The sequence below is a fragment of the Cynocephalus volans genome, chromosome 8, assembly GCF_027409185.1.
Source record: "Cynocephalus volans isolate mCynVol1 chromosome 8, mCynVol1.pri, whole genome shotgun sequence".
Taxonomy (NCBI): domain Eukaryota; kingdom Metazoa; phylum Chordata; class Mammalia; order Dermoptera; family Cynocephalidae; genus Cynocephalus; species Cynocephalus volans.
In genome coordinates this window covers 25,168,024-25,186,022 of record NC_084467.1, presented here as the reverse complement: position 1 = coordinate 25,186,022, position 17,999 = coordinate 25,168,024, and the positions used below count along the sequence as shown (strand labels likewise).

Here is a 17,999-nt window from a genome sequence, read left to right as displayed (position 1 = left end):
ATTGAGTCAGCAGGCTGGTTGGCCTGGCAGGCAAAGCAGGGGCTGGAATTCAGACTGTTGGTCCTGCCACCATGCTGTGTGACTCTGGCTAAATTGCCTGCCCTCTCTGGGCCCCTGGTTTCCTCTGCCTTCCTGAGGTGTAACGCTCTCTTCTTTCTTTCCTCAGGTCACACTTGGTCCCTCTGGCCCCAAGGTATGTCTCAATGGAGAACAGGACACTCCTGTTCTCTTTGGTGGCCCCAGCCTTTCCTATAGCTTGTGGCTCTGTGGTTGTGTGTTTGTATCAGGGCTCCCTGAACCTGTATGTGTGTGGAGTGATTAGGGGTATGTGTGCTGGAGAGAGCAGGAGGTTTCGTGTGTACAAAGATGTTAAGAGCTGACTGGGCCATGCATATGCACTTCTGTTACCTTCCTGAACCTCCTCAGTACTCAGCCTGCAGGGTGAGTGCTACTATTTTACTTCAGGGAAAACTGAGGCCTAGCCATGCCCCCGTGTGTGTGTCTGGGTATGTCAGAGTGAGTGTGCGTGGGTGTGGCTACATGCATCTCTGGGACACATGTTTGCATCTGTGCAGCCCATTGGGGCTGGGGGTTGAATCCGTGTACCTGTGGGCTAACAAGGCTGCAGAGCTTGTGACAGGCAGCATATGCAGGTATGAGCAGAGCTTACATGCGCCCGTGCATGTATAATACTGTTCTGAAAGCTGGCTCCATGTGACAGCTGACCAAGTGCCAGGCTCTGTGCATGCGCTTTGCCCGCACCATCACATTCCTTCACCACAAGCTCTCGAGGTAGGTGCCAGCGGGAACCCCACCACACTGATGAGGAGACTGAGGCTCAGAGAGGTGACATCAGTGGGCCTGAGTCATGTTCTAGCAAGTGGTGGAGGCAGGATTTGAACTCAAGCATCATGGGCTTCTGCCATCCTGTGCGTGTGTCTGTGCACACATCCATGTGCCTCTGAACATGCTGTGTGCGAGCTGGTGTGCTTGGGTATGAGTGTGGAGGAAGGATACCTTCTGTGTGAGGCTGTAGGTTTGCCCAAAACAGCCTTTTGGAGTAGGAGGATATGTGGATGAACACCTGTGGGGTCCATATGCTGAGTGCATGGGGGGTTGGGGTGGAGCTGGCACTGCTGTGTGTGTGCACATTTGCACACCCATGTGTGGTGGGTGGGTGGAGGAGACCAGGGGTGGGGAGTGCTTCCTCGAGGCTCCCACCTGTCCCCTCTGGTCCCAGCCCCTGTTCTGGTTTCACCCACAGGGAGGGAAAGGTGAGAGAGGCATGCCTGGCCCATCAGGACCCAAGGGAGAGAAGGGAGCACGGGTAAGCGCTCCAGCCACGCCTTGTGAGGGACCCTTCCCAGCTGTGCCCTGTGGGGAGGGAGGGGGGGCGTGAGCCAATATCCCATCATCTCAGCAGGAAGCCTGCAGCCTGGCCCAAGTGAGGGGAGAGGGCCAGGGTCTTTCTAGGGGTTAGTGTGTGGAAGCCTTTATTTTCTAGGGACACCTGGGACTGTGGGATTCCTGGCCCAATGCTCCCCATGACAGGTCTAGAATGACTCCCCAGTGAGGCCCCAGCCCTGATCCCCTGTTCCCTACCCCCAGGGCAGTGATTGCATTCGAATATCCCAGGATGCTCCGCTTCAGGTAAGATCCAGAGCTGAGGCCTGATTCAGTGCCAATGTGGGGCCAGTTCCTAGGAAGGGGGCTTTGCCTGCCATGGCCTGTTGGGTGACCCCGGGCCCCTCTCAGCACCTTGTCTCCTTGTTCAGTGTGCAGAAGGCCTGAAGGGAGAGAAGGGGGAGTCGGGAGCCTTGGTGAGTGTGGGACCATGGTTGGGGCAGGGGCGTGGGTCCAGGCCCAGCCTCACCCTCCTGTCCTCACCTCTTCTTTTGTGTCCTCTTCTCACCTCAGGGACCCTCAGGACTCCCAGGCTCAGCAGGCCAGAAGGTAACAGGCTCGGATTTGGGGGGTGGGTGTCAGGGAGGTCTGCGGGCCCTATAGCCGTGAGGAGCTGGTGTCCAAAGTCTTCCGAGAGGATGGTATTCGTGGGCACAGAGTTGGCAGTACCTGCCCCCATCCCTCCCAGTCATCCTGCCTTGTTCAAATACCCAGCAGAGCTGGAGGGAAATGCCATTGACTCCCCGAGTGAGTGGCCTGGCTGGCTGGGAAGTTCTTCCTGTTGTCTACCCTCCTGTGATAGCTGAAGCCGTTCAATCTCAGGGGAGGCAGAGAGTAGGGGTCTAGAAGGCAGCTGTCCCTCCCTCAGAAGGGGCTGCCCTGGTTCTTCCAGTCCCTTCCCTCAACCCCCGTCACTGCTTCTTCCTTCTGCAGGGCCAGAAAGGCGAGAGGGGCGATGCAGGCACCAAGGGCTCGCTGGGGAAGCCAGGCCGAGATGTACGGTGCTTGGGACCCCTTCCAGCCATGCCCCCAGCATGGGGTCTAGAAAGGCTGGAATCTCACCATCAGAATCCAACCTCTCCCCTTGCTCAGACAGCAGAACAGGGGCCCAGGGAGGGGGAGGGAATAGGGGGCTGTGTCCCTGGGGTAGAAGAGGACCTGAACCCAGGCCTCTTGACTCCCAGCCTCAGAGCCCCTGACGAAGTTGACATTTGGTAACCCTGGGGCACTGGGGTGGGCTCTGGTTTGGGGGAGGGGCAGTGGGGGTGGGACAGGTGGGTATTTGCCTGTCCAGGTGGAGGAGGTGCCAGGCCTCAGGCCCGGCCATTCTTACATCCTCCCCACCCCCACAGGGCCGACCAGGAGAGATCTGTGTCATCGGGCCCAAAGGGCAGAAGGTGAGCTGTGGGTGTCTGTGGGGTGGACAGGAGGTGGCAGGCTGAGGCAGCAGCTTGCTCACGCCCTCCTTATGTCTGTGCCAGGGAGACCCTGGCTTTGTGGGGCCTGAAGGGCTGGCAGGAGAGCCTGGGCCCCCCGGCCTCCCTGGGCCCCCTGGGATAGGACTGCCCGGGACCCCGGTGAGTACCCCCTTGCCTCTCCTGCCCTGGCCAGGGGTGGGGGAGATAAGGCTCTGTCCCATGGGTCCTGCTGGAGGCAGGGGTCAGCATAGAAGATCTCACTGAAGTGAGAGGCCCCTGGGAAACATCCACTGACCCTGTTTCTACCCTAGGGGGATCCAGGTGGCCCGCCAGGCCCCAAGGGAGACAAGGTAAGCAGAGCTGGGGTGCAGGCACATGGGGGAGATCGCTTCTTGGCAAAAGGAAAGAGGAGGATGGGATCGCTGCAGCAGGCATGTCCCAGGGAAGAGGTCAGGCTGAGGAGGCTTGGCTCAGCCAGGCCATCTTCATGGGGGTGTGTCCCCAAATCAGTGCTTGCTAAGGTGAGAGCCTTGACCTGCATTCCAGGTATGAGCAGGACTAAGTCTAGTGATGACCACAATGGTGCCCTTAACTGGAGGGCCCAAGCTCATTTTAGGGCCCTGTGCCTTGATGAGCAGAAAGCCTTGGAAATGTCTGTCTGTCTGTCTGCTGTGGTTTCTCTGGGGTCACCCAGATCACCTCCTAACCTGCTGCACCAGGGAAGGGGTGCACAGAGGCCTCGTTTTCTGCCTTTGCAACCCAGAAGGGCTTGGGTTAGACATGGAGAAGGACAGGTAACAGGAAGGGAGGGTTTACTGACTGAATGGACCAAATGGAGGTGGAAGATTTGGCCGAGATTGTCCTGCCATACAGATAGGGCACTAGGCGGGGAAGGGGTGAATGAGCTGAGGTCATGTCGGCCATGAGCCTCTCACCTTAACCTTTCTTCTGACCACAGGGCAGCTCTGGGGTGCCAGGAAAGGAAGGCCCTGGTGGGAAACCTGTGAGTGACCCTGATCCAGTGGGGGAGGGGGTTTCTGCCCACCATGCCCGGTCCTGCTCTTCCAAGCCCTCCAGAGGGAGGGAGCTAGTCCTTGGGCCCTCTCTTGGCGCACTAGTCTCCCTGCCCTGGCACTTATGCCCACTGCTTCTCCTCCAACAGGGGAAGCCAGGGATGCCAGGGGTGAAGGGAGACAAGGTAAGTCCCAGGCCTAGTTGCTCCAGGTCAGGATGGGAATGGGAGCTCCTATCTGCAGGTGTCACTGGGCATCAGGGGCCCTGGGCCCAGGAGTGCTGGACCTTCCACGGGGACCCCCACCCCTTCTTTATTCCTGTGGTATGTGTGTGTGATTAGTCAGCCTGGCTTGGGGTTAGCTAGGTTCAAATTCTGCCTCTTCCACACACGTGGTTTGTGAATGTGGCAAGTCAGTGGGCTTCTTTCTTAGCCTGTTTCCACATCTGTCAATGGAACAAAATCATGTCTATGGCTTGCCGAGAGGACGTAGTTTTGTGATGTCCCAGGATCATGCATTGAATGAATGAGTCAGCTAAACAGGAAGCCCTGCAATGTTCCTGCTGTCCACTTTGATGTTGCAGGCAGGGCGCTGGACTGCCCAGTGCCTAGCACTGGTGGGGTCATGGGGTTCTTTGCCTTCCCTGTGGTCTCAGCCCCATCCTATCTACTCATGGTCTCTCCCTTCTGCTAGGGTGACCCCTGTGAAGTGTGTCCAACGCTGCCTGAAGGGTTCCAGAACTTTGTGGGGCTCCCTGGAAAGCCAGGGCCCAAGGGGGAACCAGGTGATCCTGCACCGGCCAGGGTGAGTGCCCAGAGTGGCCATTGAGGGACCACACACAAAAAATACAAAGCCTGGGGGCATGATCATAGAGAGGAATTGGACAGAGGGACTGGGTACTTCTCATGGCCACAGAGAGATTATGGGCAGAGGGTCTAGGTTCTTAGCAAGGCAGGAAGAGGTCAGAACCATAGAGCTTAGGGCTGGGCTAGAGTGCCACCCTAGGTCTCCATGGCAACCTTCCAGGGCTCTCCAGGAGACTCTAAGATGCCTTTTGGGCAAGCTGGGGTAGAGCCAAGCCTTCCTGTGAGTGAGGCTGTGCTCTGGGATTGGGTATTGGTTGGGGGTGGAGGAAAGGAGTGGGTAGGGCTAGGTGAGGGTCTGGCCTGGACTTCCCCCACCTCCCCACCCCCAGTCCCTCACAGATCCTCTCTTTCAGGAGCACCTGGGAACTATTGGACAAAAAGGAAATCGGGTATGTACTGGAACTTTCCAGTGGGATAGTCTAGCCTGGCCTCATCTCTCCCATTTGTTACATGGGTTGATAAGCCCTGCCTCTGGGGTGCTGGCCTCGAACCCCAGGGGACCCTCGGGTGTTTGAAAGGTTTGTGGTATGTGACATTGCTGTCCTCATATATGGCCAGGGAGTTTGGGGTGTCCCAACACACCCAATCTCAGCCCCAAAACCTTGTTTCCCTGCAGGGGGATCCTGGCATCCAAGGCATCAAGGGAGAGAAGGTGAGGGAATCCTGGCCCCTGGCTGCCCTCCTCTGCCAACTTGGGAGCCTTTCTGATCCCTGTTTTCCTTTCCCAGGGGGAGCCCTGCTTGTCCTGCGGCTCAGCTGTAGGGGTTCAGCATCTTAGACCCTCTGCAGGGGCCAAAGGAGACGTGGGCTTCCCTGGCTTCGGTCTGCCTGGCCTGCCGGTGAGTGACGGCTTTCTCCCAGCCCAGTCCAGCTCATCCTTGCCACCCTGGCTCTTCCGGTCCCAAGTCTCAGGGCAGGGACCAGGAGGGAGGCCGTGAGGCAGGTGTCCCAGGCCTGCATCCTGGTCCCTCTCTCCACCCTTGTGCTGCCCCTGGCTACTTGCCCTGGCACTTCTTCTTGGCCTCTTTGAGTGCCCAGATTATTACAGAATTAACTGTCCTGCTACCTGCAGGGATGTGGGGCTCATAATTCCAATCTTGCCTTTCTCTTTCTGGTCGGACACTCGGACCAAGGGAGTCTTGGAGGGGTGGGAATAGGGAGATGCCATGACTCTATCTTGGTTGTTTTTCAGGGGAAAACTGGGGCTCCGGGGCCAACAGGGCTGAAAGGAGAGAAGGTGAGACCTGAGTTAGATGTCAGTGACACCTGGGCTTCTTGGCAGGCAGTCAGGGGAGGGGTGGCCCTGGTTGGAGAATAGGGGCAATATAGACAAGAGATCAACCTGTAAATTCACAGTGAAAAAAATTGAGCAGCATTTTCTAAAGACTGGAGTCAAAGAATTTATTTCTGAAAGCCTCATGTCATCCAAGAGAATTCCTTAATGTTGTATTTTTAATTTAATGATAATCTAAAACGTTTAAGCACATTCAAGATGACCTTACAGTAAAACAATACGTATTTAACACTTCTTTACCTCTTCTTATATGCCAGGCACTATTCCAAGTCTTGTATGTGTATTAACTTGTTTTATCCTCCCAAAACTTCCATTATTCCCATTTTGTGGATGAGGAAACAGAGGCACAGAAAGGCCAAGTAAATTGCCCAAAGTCACTCTGGTGTTTGGCTGCAGAACTGGGATTTGAGCCCAGGAAGTCTGGCTCCAGACTCTGTCATCTTCACCACGCAGCTGGGTCCCTCAATTCCAGTGCCTGTGTTAACAGTTCTATTTATGATTGCACTGGAGACAAAGACAGCATTGAACTTCTAACGCAGCGTTACCCACATGCGGGGTTCCGTGGGTTTGAGTGCTCAGGTGAGAGGGGCGCTGAGGAGTGTCAAGACTCAGCCAGGCAAACCATGCTTGTCACTTCTCAAGGGCAGCCTTCGCACCCCCACCCCACACCCGCTTCTTGCAGTCTTCTCCATCTTGGCAAATGGCACATTCCCAGATCCTCGAACCCTGCACCCGGCATCATCCTCAGTTCCTCCTTTCCTTGTGTCACCCCCTCCCCCCAGCCCATCCGCAAGTCCTGAGAGGTCTGCCAGTAACATCTCCCGCAGCCCCTCTGCTTCTCTCACCTCCAGAGCTGCCATCATTATCTGGGTCCCCCTGGTCTTTCACCTGGGTGGCGGTGGCCTCTTCTGGCTGGCCTGCAGCCTCTGCAGCTCTTCAGCAGTCGTCCATTTTTCACCCAGTAGCTAATGTGCCTTTGAAAAAAGAATGCAGATTATGTGATTTCTTGCTTTAAAATCCTTCTGTGACTTGCCTTTGTACCACAGTCCTGCTGTGCCTCATAGGATCCTGGGCAACCCGGCCCTGCCTGCCTTTCCCAATTCATCTGGTTCTTTCTCTCCCGTGTTTACTGCGCTTTAGCCATACTGGCCCACCTTCCATTCCGGAACATGTTCAGGCTGTTCCCACCCCTGAGATTTTACACTTGTGGTTCTCACTAGAAACATCTAGAATGTTTTTCCTCTCTACCCTCCCCCAATTCTTTCATTGGTTGACCTTATTCTCATCTTTCTGATAATAATAGTGGTTAACACTTCTCTGACCCCCTTGTTTAAATGGCCTCCCCCACTCACTCTGTCTCATCACCTTGTTTATTTCTGCCAAAGCACTCATCACTATTTACAATCATTATTTAAAAAGTTCTAAGTGTGTGAGCTCCACCAGGCGTGGCACGTAGCCCAGTGCCCAGTGTGTAAAGGCGTCCAGTGAACAGCTGTTGGATAAATGAAGTGATGATCTTTGTGTGCTGGGTGAGGACTGATAGTTGGGCTGGGATTCCATGAAGTGGTTTGGGGGCAGAAACATGGCTTCTAGCCCCTGGCTAGCCACGGATTCCCTTGGAGACCTTGGGGAAACCTCTTTCCCTCTCTGGGCCTCAGTTTCCCTAACCAGGAAATGAGAGGAAAGTCTAGTTCCAAGGAGCTGCTTTTGTAGGTTTGGTTTTAGGATTGCTCTGGCATCTATACCCTGTGCTCTCTTTGACTATGTGTTCTATGCTTTGCTCTCAGGGTAATTTTGGGGAGGCAGGACCAGCTGGCAGTCCAGTAAGTATGTTTTGGATGGCAACAGCCAGGGGGAGGACAGGGTGGGAGGTGCTGCCCATCAATGGGAGCTGATAGGGTTGGGCTGTGCCTTGGCATGGCTCTGGCAGAATGCTGGTATCACACGTGGCTTCTTATCATGTAGGGAACACCAGGGCCGGTGGGACCAGCAGGCATCAAAGGGGCGAAGGTGAGTCTGGGGATGCTGTCCACGTGGCAGCCAGGGCAAACTTCCCGGGCAGACTCTCATCTTGCCCTGCTGCAAACCCTCCAGGCTTCCTCACTGCCTGTAGGGCAGTCTGACTTCTTAGCATGGCGTTGAGATCCCTGATGAGTTGGCCCCCTCTTTGCTTCTTCCCTGTTCTGCCACAACCTCTCCTGAGATACCCCTCACCCAGCACAGGTACTGTCAGATCTGGCTACATTCCCAGCCCCAGATTCCAAACCTGGTCCTGTGCACCAGGGCCTGGGAACCCCTCATGCAGTGTCCTTGCTTGGCAGGGGGAGCCTTGTGAGCCATGCCCAGCTTTGTCCAAGCTTCAGGATGGGGATGGCCAGGTGGTGGCCTTGCCTGGCCTGCCCGGAGAGAAGGGGGAGCCTGGGCTTCCAGGCTTCGGTCTGCCAGGAAAACAGGTGAGTTCCAGGGCCTCTGGAGGTGGGAGGTAGGCAGAGATCAAGAGAGAAGAGGGATCCTTCCTGGGTGTCTTGACTCCCTGGGCAGTGGGGGGTAGGTGGGAGTATGTGGTGGGCTCTGTGCCTTTGTCTCCAGTGGGAGCTGCCCTGACAGGCCTCTGTCCTTTATCCTGGGGCACAATAGGGTACAGTGGGCAGAAAGAGAGTCAACCCTGGACCAGATGGACCTGGCTTCCAATCCCAGCTCTGCCTTTTACTAGATCTTTGACTTCAGCAAGTTACTTTTATTCTCTGTTCCTCTGTTTCCTACGCATTGTGTTGCTGTAAAGTTGAGTAACGCCGTGTGTGAAGCACTTAGCAGTGCACGATAGGCACTAGGGAAGTGATAGCAACTGCTGTGGTTATTGCTATTGTTACTGCTTTGAAAGTGGCAGCGAACACTAACATCGTGGACAGTATGTGCCATGCATGGATTAGCTTGTCTGATCTCACAAGAGCTTTACGGAGCAGAAGCCTATACTATTTTTATCATCCCCATTTGGCAGGTGAGGAAGCTGAGGCATGGGGACAGATGAGGGAACTTGCCTAGGTCACCCAGGTGGGGAGTTTGGCTCAAATCTCTTCTCTTAACCTATGCAAGATGGCCTCACTAGCCTGAGAGCAGAGACTTGTATTTCCTGCTGAACCCTGGGTCTGACACTGTGCTGGTGGGGACTTAGGCGTGTCTGGTATGAGCCAATGGGTGCTAGAAATGCTTTCTCCTCAGGGCAAGGCTGGAGAGCGTGGACTGAAGGGGCAGAAGGTGAGAGAACCTTGGTGGGCATGTGGGTGGGCGCCCCCTCCTCTCAGAGGCCCCCCGCACTCCTTTTCCTGATTGGCCTGTGCCCACTCTCTCCTTCCTTCCCCGTCCCCAGCCTTCAGCCCCTAAGAAGCCATGCATGCGGGTCCCAAGGGGGCAACCTGCCCCTAGCTGAGCTACTCTGCCCACCTTGATCCCTGTTCCTTACAGGGTGACTCTGGGAATCCTGGAGACCCTGGAATGCCCGGCACTACAGGGCAACCAGGACTGTCGGGAGAGCCTGGGGTTCGTGGCCCTGTGGGGCCAAAGGGAGAAAAGGTCAGTCGGGCAGGGGCAGTTTGTTGCATGAGCAAAAAGAAATTGGGTGGGGAGCTAATGAGGACCCCCAGGGGATGCCTCCTCCTGGCCTGGCTGCCGGCCCTGGCTCACCGGCTCCTGATTGTGTCCATCTCTGACCAGGGAGATGGCTGCACTGCCTGCCCCAGCCTTCAGGGGGCGATGACCGACATGGTGGGACTACCTGGGAAGCCGGGCCCCAAAGGAGATCAGGGCCCAGAGGGCGTGGGCCGGCCTGGTAAACCGGTGAGTTCAGGCTGCCTGTCCTCTGGTTCTCCCCTGCCTGGACTTTGCCTTTTCTTCCTCCTGCCCCCTTTCTCCTGTGAGAACTCCATGGGCCCCTTTGTGCCTTTTAGGGCAAGCCTGGTCTACCAGGAGTCCAAGGGCCCCCAGGACTGAAGGGTCTACAGGTATGTGTGAGTATAGGGGGCTGTGAGCCTGGGGTGGGAAGTGGAGACATGCCACAGGGAGAAGGTGGAGGCAGAGGAGGTTAAGGAGAAGGGGCTGGAGAGAAGGTTGAAGGGTGACTGGGGAATCTTCAGTCAGAGGTTGCCCTTCTGCCTCTTCAGGGAGAGCCAGGCCCTCCAGGAATGGGAGTCGAGGGGCCCCAGGTGAGTCTCTGGCCTTTTACCTTTGCCTGCCCACCTCACCCCTTTCTTCAGCCAACTGCCTACTCCCACCTGCCCCCCAAACTGCAGAGCTCTGCTTGAGGAGGGCACAGCTCTGGGGCCAGGTCAGGCAGCAGCCCTCCTGGCCTGCTGTTGCTTCTGTCGGGGACTTGGCTTTAGCTCCCACCTCTCTGATCTTAGGGTCTCCTTGGGGAGCTCTCCTGAGTTTGAGCTGGCAGACGCCCCACCCTAGACCAGGTCTGCCAGTGGGGCAGGTTAGCTTGGGCTGCTGTGCCCCAGTCCGCCTTTTCTGACTTGCAGGGGGAGCCTGGAGTCCAGGGTTTGCCTGGCATTCAGGTATGTCTGCCATGGGCCTGGAGGAGGTGGTAGGGGAAAGGGCAACTCTAAGACAAAGGATCAATAATTGTGCTCCCATCTGCAGGGACTTCCAGGACCTCGGGGACTACCTGGCCTCTCTGGAGAGAAAGGTGCCCAGGTGAGCCTCTGCCTCCATGGGCATTGGGCCTGCAGTGATTCAGAGGGCCCTGGAAGAGGGGCATGAGGGCTGAGTGATGCCTATCAGAGGGCTGCCCAAGACCTGCTCTGATGTGTCTCGCCTGCTGGATTATAGCCAGCTTCAAATCTGCCCATGGAACCCTTTGCTCTCTCTCCCACAGGGATCTCCAGGGGTGAAAGGAGCCACTGGACCTGTGGGACCTCCTGGTGCCAGTGTCTCTGGGCCTCCGGTAATAGTCCTCTTTGCACTCCATGCTGGAGATGTTGGTGGGACCAAGGACATTGCTGCTCGGAAGAGGGCATGGGACTGCCCCTGCCCATCCCAGCAGTGGGGGTGGGAGGAGAGAGGCCTCAGCCTGGCTCAGCCTCAGACAAGGAAGACTGCACTATTTGGGGGCAGTACTTGAAGAATAACAATAATGATCGCACCATTTTTTGACCTGTGACGGTGCAGAAGCCCTGAGCTAAACTCTCAACACACCATCATTCACTTAATCCTCCCAACAGCCCTGTAAGGGAACTGTTATTGTCCCTGTTTCACAGATAAGGAAATTGAAGGCCAGAGAGCAAAGAGGCAGAGCCAAAAACTCGAACCCGGGTCTGCCTGTCCCCCACTTGGAACCTTGGAGTCATTAGGCATCATCTAAACCAGTGCCGCCCAATAGAACCATCTGTAATGATGGAAATGCTCTATTCTGCACTGCCCAAGACAGTAAGCACACGTGGCTGCTGAGCTCCTGAAACATGGCTAGTGTGACTGAGGAACCCAATTCTAAATTTCATTTAATTAATTTAACTTTAAATAGCTGCATGTGCTATTGGCTACTGTATTGTTCAGCACAGATCTAGACCAGCAACTATTTCCAATCTTGTTACCCTCAAAGACCTCCCCTTTGTTGCTGTTCCCCAATGATTTCCATGTTTTAAAATATGTGTCTATTGAACAAATTGCATAGATTAAGTAATCATAAGTGCATTTTCTCATTTTTAGTCATAAAAGACCTTTATAATAGTCAGCTTCTACTCCATGTGAACCCACTAGAATTTTACAAGATGATATAATTTTAGCCTAAATCAAAGAAATGCTAGCTTTCAGCCAGCTTGTGCCATGCTGGGTCATGGGCAAATGTATAATTTGTCTTGCGTTTTTGGTAATGTTAAAAATAGCCCAGCAAACTATATCCTTTCTTATCTTTGTAGATCCCTAGAGGAATTCTTGTTCCTGCTTGGCAATAACTGATGGATTCCTCAGGGTCCATCAAAGTCCAGGGGGCAGGGACTTGCCCAAGCCCACGCAGCCAGTCTGTAATGCCCAGCAGAGTGGGACAGTTGGGTTTCTGCCTGTCCCAGGGAGCCCCAGGTTATAGGCAGAGACGTGGACCCAGTCCTTGGGGAGATTTGAGTCCCATGTGTGAAAGTGGAAGGTCCCACAGGAAGGCACCCATGCAGATGCCTCTGTGTGGCAAGACTGGCCTCTCCTGGCCTGAGCAGATTCCAGACCTCTCCTCAAGCTGAATCCCATCCAGGGGGCTTCCCAGGCCCAGCCCCACACTCCCTAGTTGTGTGTCCTTAGGCAAGTGACAGTTTCTCAGAGTGCCCAGTTCCTTGTCGATGAAGCAGGGGCTAAAATTCCTTTCTCCCAGTTAAGTCAACTGAGACAACTTTTGTGACAGAGAAATTGTGTATACGCACTAAAGGGAGACAGGAGAGAGCAGGGACTTCGGGCCAGACAGACCTGAGTGCAGTTGTGCTGTTAGGTCTGTCAGGAAATGTCTTCAAGCCTCAGTTTCCTCTCCTGAAGAACAGAACAATACCATCCTGCAGGGCTGGGAGCGGGGCTCCATTCAGTGTTCTCTGGCAGGAATTGGCCCAGTGTCTGGCACCAGAAGGTGCTCAAAAAATGCCAATCTTCTTCCTTCCTCCTCTCCTTGCCTCTTGTACCTCAGTCCCCGCCTCTAGAACATGGGCTCCAGGACTCGGGCTCCAGGGGAGCCTGGTGCTGCATCCTTTTGTCCCGTCGCCCTTCTCTGCACCAAGCCTTGCCCATCTCTGCTGACCAGCCTCACCCACTGACTCTGGGCTCTCTCCCTCCAGGGTCTTGATGGACAGCAAGGACAGACGGGACTTCCAGGAGCCACAGGGATGCCAGTGAGTACAGTGCCTCGGGACAGCAGGAAGCCATGGCCGTCCCTGCCCTGCACCCCTGTCTACTCATCTCCGTTTCTTCTCTGTAGGGTGAAAAGGGATCTCAAGGAGAGAAGGTAAATCCCAAGGACCCGTGACCAATACTGTGGGGGAATTAGCAGCCCTACAGCCCCACCGCCCAGGGAAACCTATGCACATGGTAGCTGTCCTGGACTGAAGGACAGGAGCTGAGGAGGCATCCCTCTCTACTTGCTACCCACTGATTTCTGGGGCCCTGATACTCCCCATTTCACCTGGTTGCTGGCCCAGAGCTCAACTAGGATCACAGGAAACCAGAGAACTCCAAGACCCCCATGGAGGGCAGCTGGGTGTTCAAGTGGGGGCTGAGTCCAAGGATGGGGCAGGAAGTGAGTTGGGAAGGATGAGTGGTGAGAGGGACAGGAGAGAAGGGTATGGAAGCCAGGTTGGGCCCAGAGGAGCGGGGCTGCAGTCGCAGCAGTTGAACTTGATTGTACTTAAGGCAAGAACATGGTGCAGCAGCACGCAGGGCTCTAACTAAAAATGGATGATAACAGCAGGACCGTCATTTGCTGGATACTCACCATGTGGCAGGAACTCTACGTACATGAATCCATCCCACCCTCATGGCTGTCTGTGTTTGGAGTTATCATCCCCATTTTACAGATGAGGAGGCTGAGGTTCAGTGAGGTGGAACAGGTTGTCCAAGAGCACAATCATAAGAGGCAGATCATGGACTTAAACCCTGGCCTCTCCATCTTGAGCGCCCACGCTGCCTCCCAGATGTTGGTTTGCTGAGAGCCCTCCATCCTTGGCCACCTCTAAGCAAGGCTCTTATCTTTCTCAGGGAGAGCCAGGGGAGTGCTCCTGCCCCTCTCGAGGAGACCCCATCTTCTCTGGCATGCCGGTAAGTGGTGCTGAGAGCCTTCTCCCCAGCCCGGGGAAGGCCCGGCTTCCAGCCTCGCCTGATGCCCAATGTGCAGAGCCCTGCAGGGCTTCACACCCCAGCCAGCCGCCTCTCCACGCAGCTCTGCGCTTGGTGTGGACGTTGCCTATAACCTCTCCCCTTCTTTTGCGACCCCCACTCCCACCCAGGGTGCTCCGGGACTTTGGATGGGCAGCTCCTGGCAGCCGGGCCCGCAGGTGTGTGTCGCTTGTCTCCTCTGTCTCTCCTCTCATCCGCCAGCACCCCAAGGCTTGCCCACCCTAATGCTGCTGCCCCCAGCAATGGGGCAGAGCTCTCTTCTGGCTCTGATTCTTTCTTTTCTCCCCCAGGGTCCCCCAGGTGTTCCTGGACCACCAGGCCCCCCTGGAGTGCCTGGGCTGCAGGTAAAGGGGGAGAAGAGAGTGGGGAGTTTGGGTGACAGAGCTCATGCAGTCATGGTGGCCGCCCATGATGAATCCCGCTGGACCCTGCTGGAGTACGCTGCTCCCTGGCTCTAACCACATATGCATGGCATTTCTCACTCCTCAGTGCTCCTGCTTTCCAGGGCTGCAGGAGGGCCCACTGATCCCTTAGGCCAGGCTGTGTGCACTCCCAGCCCTTTTTCGAAGAATGCCTTGGTGTGTGTTAGCCCAAGCACCCCACCTATGGGTGCCAAGCTCAGGCCTTGGTCAGCTGTCAGGAACCTGGAATGTAGTTCAGATAAAAATCCCTTATACTGGTACAGAGCACCACTGTTTTGGAGCAGCATCCAACAATCATTCATGCAATACATATTTTTGCACATCTACTCTTTTCCAGGCACTGTTTTAGGTGCTGGGGACAGCAGTGGACACAAATAAAAATCCCTGCCCTCTTGGAGCTTGCATTCTAGTAGGACAGACAGACAAGAAGCAATATAAATAAATAAAAGACAGTATGTTAGAAAGTGATATGTGCTAAGGAGAAAGATAAAGCAGGGAGTGGGGATAGAGAATGGGAGGAAGGCAGGAAAGATATTTGCAAAAAGTGCTGAAAAGAAGGTGACATTTGAATCAAAATTTAAAGGAAATGAGGAGTGAGACTGTGAAAGAGAGCATTTCTGGCAGAAAAAGCAGCAGGTGCAAAAGCCCGGAGGTGGGAGTGTGCCTGACATGTTTGGAGAATAGCAAGGAGGCCAGTGAGAGTGAGGGAGAGCTTTGGGAGTTGTCGTCTGTGTGGCATTGTGAGTAGAGTGTGCATTCCAGGGGAGGTATCCTGAATTTAAATCCTGGCTCTGCCATGTGCTAGCTGTGTGATGCTGGGCAAGTTACTTAACCTCTCTGTGTTTCAATTCCTTCATCTGTTGAGTGGGGATAATTATAGCACCTACCTGCTAGAACATCTGTGGGTACTAAACAAGTTAGTACATGTGAAGTGTATAGGATTGTGCTCAGCATATAATAACTGCTTAGGAGGCATTAGCTGCCATTACTACAGTGACGACTACTATTAGTACTTTATATCCATTCTCTCATTCATTTGAGCCTTACATCAACCCCAAGAGGAAGGTGGTGTTATCTTTAAATCACAGCTGGGCCAAGCTGAGGCTCTGAGAGGTGAAGGATCTTGTTCAAGGTCACTTGGCTAGGAATTGGCAATGCTGGACTGGGGCTTCCCCATGCACAGCACTTTTTGCTCCCTTCCGCTGCCTTTCAGGACAGTTCCCCAATGGTATGCATACCAGGCCACATTTTCTGGAGGTTCTAGGAGGCACAGATAGTGGCTTCTTTGTGTCTGGCTTCCAGCTCCTGAGAGAGTGGTTCTCACCTGCAGAAGCTGAGCAGAATCACATGGAAGCTTTTTACAAGCTATTCCTCCCTGCCCTAACAATTTGATAGTTTGTCTGTCTCCTCCCCACTGCCCACCCCTGCGTGCCTCCCTTGCCACCCTGGGCTGGGAATTGCTCTGGTGAGCCACCATTGCTATTGGGAGTCTTTCTGGAATCCCAATTCTCTTTGCCCCATTGGGAACATTGAACTAGAGCCCACACCATGCATTTGGCAGCCACACGTTTGCCGTGTCCAGGCTTCCTGCTGCACTGCCAGGAAACAAGGATCTGTCTGCAGGGGACTTGCAGTTTGCTTGGGGAAGTGTGAGCATCATTTCAAAGTGACTTATTAACAAACGAGCGCTCATGTAGTGTGAACCCTGTCAAGACACACTGGGGGAATGAGGCAGAAAAGAGTGGCTGCTGAATCTGGTCCCAGGCACCAGAGTCCTCATCTGGTGCCAGGCCCTGAGACCAATCCCAGGCTGCCACTTACAGGCGACTGCCCCATGCCACGCAGGGTACAGGAGGACTGAACATCTCCTCTCTTCAGGTGCAGAGACAGGCTCAGAGATGTACAGCGCTTACTTGGCCAAGGCTGCATAGTCCCAATGCTTGATAAATTCATTCCATCCAGATCCATTTCACAGATGAGGAAACTGAAGCACAGAGGTTAAGAAATGTGCCTGACGATATATAGCTAGGAGGTAATTGAGGCTAGGTTTAAACTCAGGCTGCACTCTTCACTTCTACCATTTAGTTCTGGGAGGGCAGGAAGGAATCTCAAAGTATCAAGCTTGAACTAACACACCAGCGATAGAGAGTGGAACAGGGGGTGACTAATAACTTAGGGGCTTAATAGCGTTTAACATATTTAAGGCATTTTTCCTGTGCCAAGCACATTCTAAGCCCTGATGGCACATGAGAGTGCTAGAGGGGTCTGGGTGGAGGCTGACTCCAGGTCTGACCCAGGCCTGGTACAGCCTGTCCTGAAATGGAGAGGGCTGCTCAGGGCAGGTGATGTGTTCCATTGCTAGGAGCTGGGACTTGAAGAGAGGCCAGATCTCAGAGTAGGCCAAGGAAATCCTGCATGGGGAGGGGCAGGCTGAGCAGCGGTGCATTCACTGAACACGTATTTAATGCACACCTCCTCCATGTTGGGATTCAAAACAGAACATATTCCCTGCTTCCATGGAGTATTTAACATGCAAATGTACACTGTGAATCTGCCAGGGGAACAGTCTGGTGGCACATGTTTAACATGAGTACCCCGGGTGCCAGGCTCTGTACTAAGCTCCTTACAGCCATTGTCTCCTTGAAGCCATACCATAAACTATCCCTGTTTTACTGATAGGGAAACTGAGGCACAGAGATTTTTTTTTTCCTCAAGCAACCTGCCAAGAGTTACACAGGTAGCCAGGATCTGCACCTAGGTGGGTCTGACTGGCAAGCATCCACCCTCGCTGTGTGCATGAATGTTCTGGGGATGTGTTAAGGAATGATGCTGCAATAGTGCTTAAGAGAGGGGTTGGAAGCCAGTGGTCCTCACTCTGAATCTCAGTTCTGTGCATTGCTCGACTTGTAACCTTTGGCAAGTTACTTACTCTCTCTGAGTTCTTTGTTCTGTTTTGAAGACGGAGACCGCAACACCTAGCTCACCGAGATAACTGATGATTAGATGTGGAATTGTAGAACAACTACTCAGCACAGAGAGAACAGTAATTGCAATGAGGAAGACCCTCTGCCCACTTTCTGACTTTCCCCTGACGTGGGGAAGGCTTTCCCTGTTGGACTGTTTTGGGGGTTCCTCCTCTGGGCCTCCTCAGCTTCCCCTACAAAGGGTCTGGAGACTTCTGAGCTAAGAATAGATGTCAGCCTTGTGCCAGCTGGGGCTCTCAGTTCTGCTGAACTAGGGGATGAAGCAGGGGGCTGATGGGAAGGAAGCAGGGTGACAGCGGGCCACAGGGGGCCAGCCCACTCAGTGTCTCTTCTGCTGCAGGGAGTGCCTGGGAACAACGGTTTGCCGGGACAGCCTGGACTCACTGCAGAACTGGTGGGTACTGCAGGACTTGCCGTCCACCCCCACCCTGCCCTTCCCAGTGCCAAGCTGGCCACACCAGCCCTTTAGCTGCAGTGGGGTCCCTCTTCCCTCACCCTTCCGAGGCTGGGGAAGCCTTGATGGCATGACCCTTCCCAAGGCTCTACCTGATCCCGTAAGTCTCCACCTCCTTTCCCTCACCTGCCTGAGCCCACACTTCTGTCTCCTGCAGGGATCCTTACCAATTGAACAGTACCTCCTTAAGGTAAGAGGGGGCCAAGGAGGGGAGTAGGAGCTGGCGGGGAGTCTTCTAAGGGGATTCTAGTAGAAAGTGCTCAGCTGTGTGGCACCTTGCAGAG

The 17,999-nt window shown here is 54.5% G+C and overlaps 1 protein-coding gene across 2 annotated transcripts in view; it reads left to right on the top strand.

The window, feature by feature from the left end:
• COL16A1 (collagen type XVI alpha 1 chain) overlaps window positions 1-17,999 on the top strand; it is a 47,927-nt gene that overhangs the window by 7,501 nt on the left and 22,427 nt on the right. The window contains exons 11-44 of one of the 2 annotated variants that reach the window (XM_063104044.1): window positions 167-193; window positions 1,265-1,327; window positions 1,609-1,650; window positions 1,776-1,820; window positions 1,918-1,953; window positions 2,338-2,400; window positions 2,757-2,801; window positions 2,886-2,981; window positions 3,134-3,172; window positions 3,781-3,825; window positions 3,985-4,020; window positions 4,529-4,639; window positions 5,055-5,090; window positions 5,318-5,353; window positions 5,430-5,540; window positions 5,894-5,938; window positions 7,783-7,818; window positions 7,961-8,005; window positions 8,317-8,448; window positions 9,215-9,250; window positions 9,458-9,565; window positions 9,707-9,829; window positions 9,940-9,993; window positions 10,153-10,194; window positions 10,513-10,548; window positions 10,634-10,687; window positions 10,869-10,937; window positions 12,802-12,855; window positions 12,942-12,968; window positions 13,718-13,777; window positions 13,966-14,013; window positions 14,146-14,199; window positions 17,602-17,655; window positions 17,873-17,905. In XM_063104044.1, coding sequence (XP_062960114.1) covers window positions 167-193; window positions 1,265-1,327; window positions 1,609-1,650; window positions 1,776-1,820; window positions 1,918-1,953; window positions 2,338-2,400; window positions 2,757-2,801; window positions 2,886-2,981; window positions 3,134-3,172; window positions 3,781-3,825; window positions 3,985-4,020; window positions 4,529-4,639; window positions 5,055-5,090; window positions 5,318-5,353; window positions 5,430-5,540; window positions 5,894-5,938; window positions 7,783-7,818; window positions 7,961-8,005; window positions 8,317-8,448; window positions 9,215-9,250; window positions 9,458-9,565; window positions 9,707-9,829; window positions 9,940-9,993; window positions 10,153-10,194; window positions 10,513-10,548; window positions 10,634-10,687; window positions 10,869-10,937; window positions 12,802-12,855; window positions 12,942-12,968; window positions 13,718-13,777; window positions 13,966-14,013; window positions 14,146-14,199; window positions 17,602-17,655; window positions 17,873-17,905 — 1,941 coding nt within the window. The remainder of the gene's footprint in view (window positions 1-166; window positions 194-1,264; window positions 1,328-1,608; window positions 1,651-1,775; window positions 1,821-1,917; window positions 1,954-2,337; window positions 2,401-2,756; window positions 2,802-2,885; window positions 2,982-3,133; window positions 3,173-3,780; window positions 3,826-3,984; window positions 4,021-4,528; window positions 4,640-5,054; window positions 5,091-5,317; window positions 5,354-5,429; window positions 5,541-5,893; window positions 5,939-7,782; window positions 7,819-7,960; window positions 8,006-8,316; window positions 8,449-9,214; window positions 9,251-9,457; window positions 9,566-9,706; window positions 9,830-9,939; window positions 9,994-10,152; window positions 10,195-10,512; window positions 10,549-10,633; window positions 10,688-10,868; window positions 10,938-12,801; window positions 12,856-12,941; window positions 12,969-13,717; window positions 13,778-13,965; window positions 14,014-14,145; window positions 14,200-17,601; window positions 17,656-17,872; window positions 17,906-17,999) is intronic. The other variant, XM_063104043.1, reaches the window with a different exon arrangement.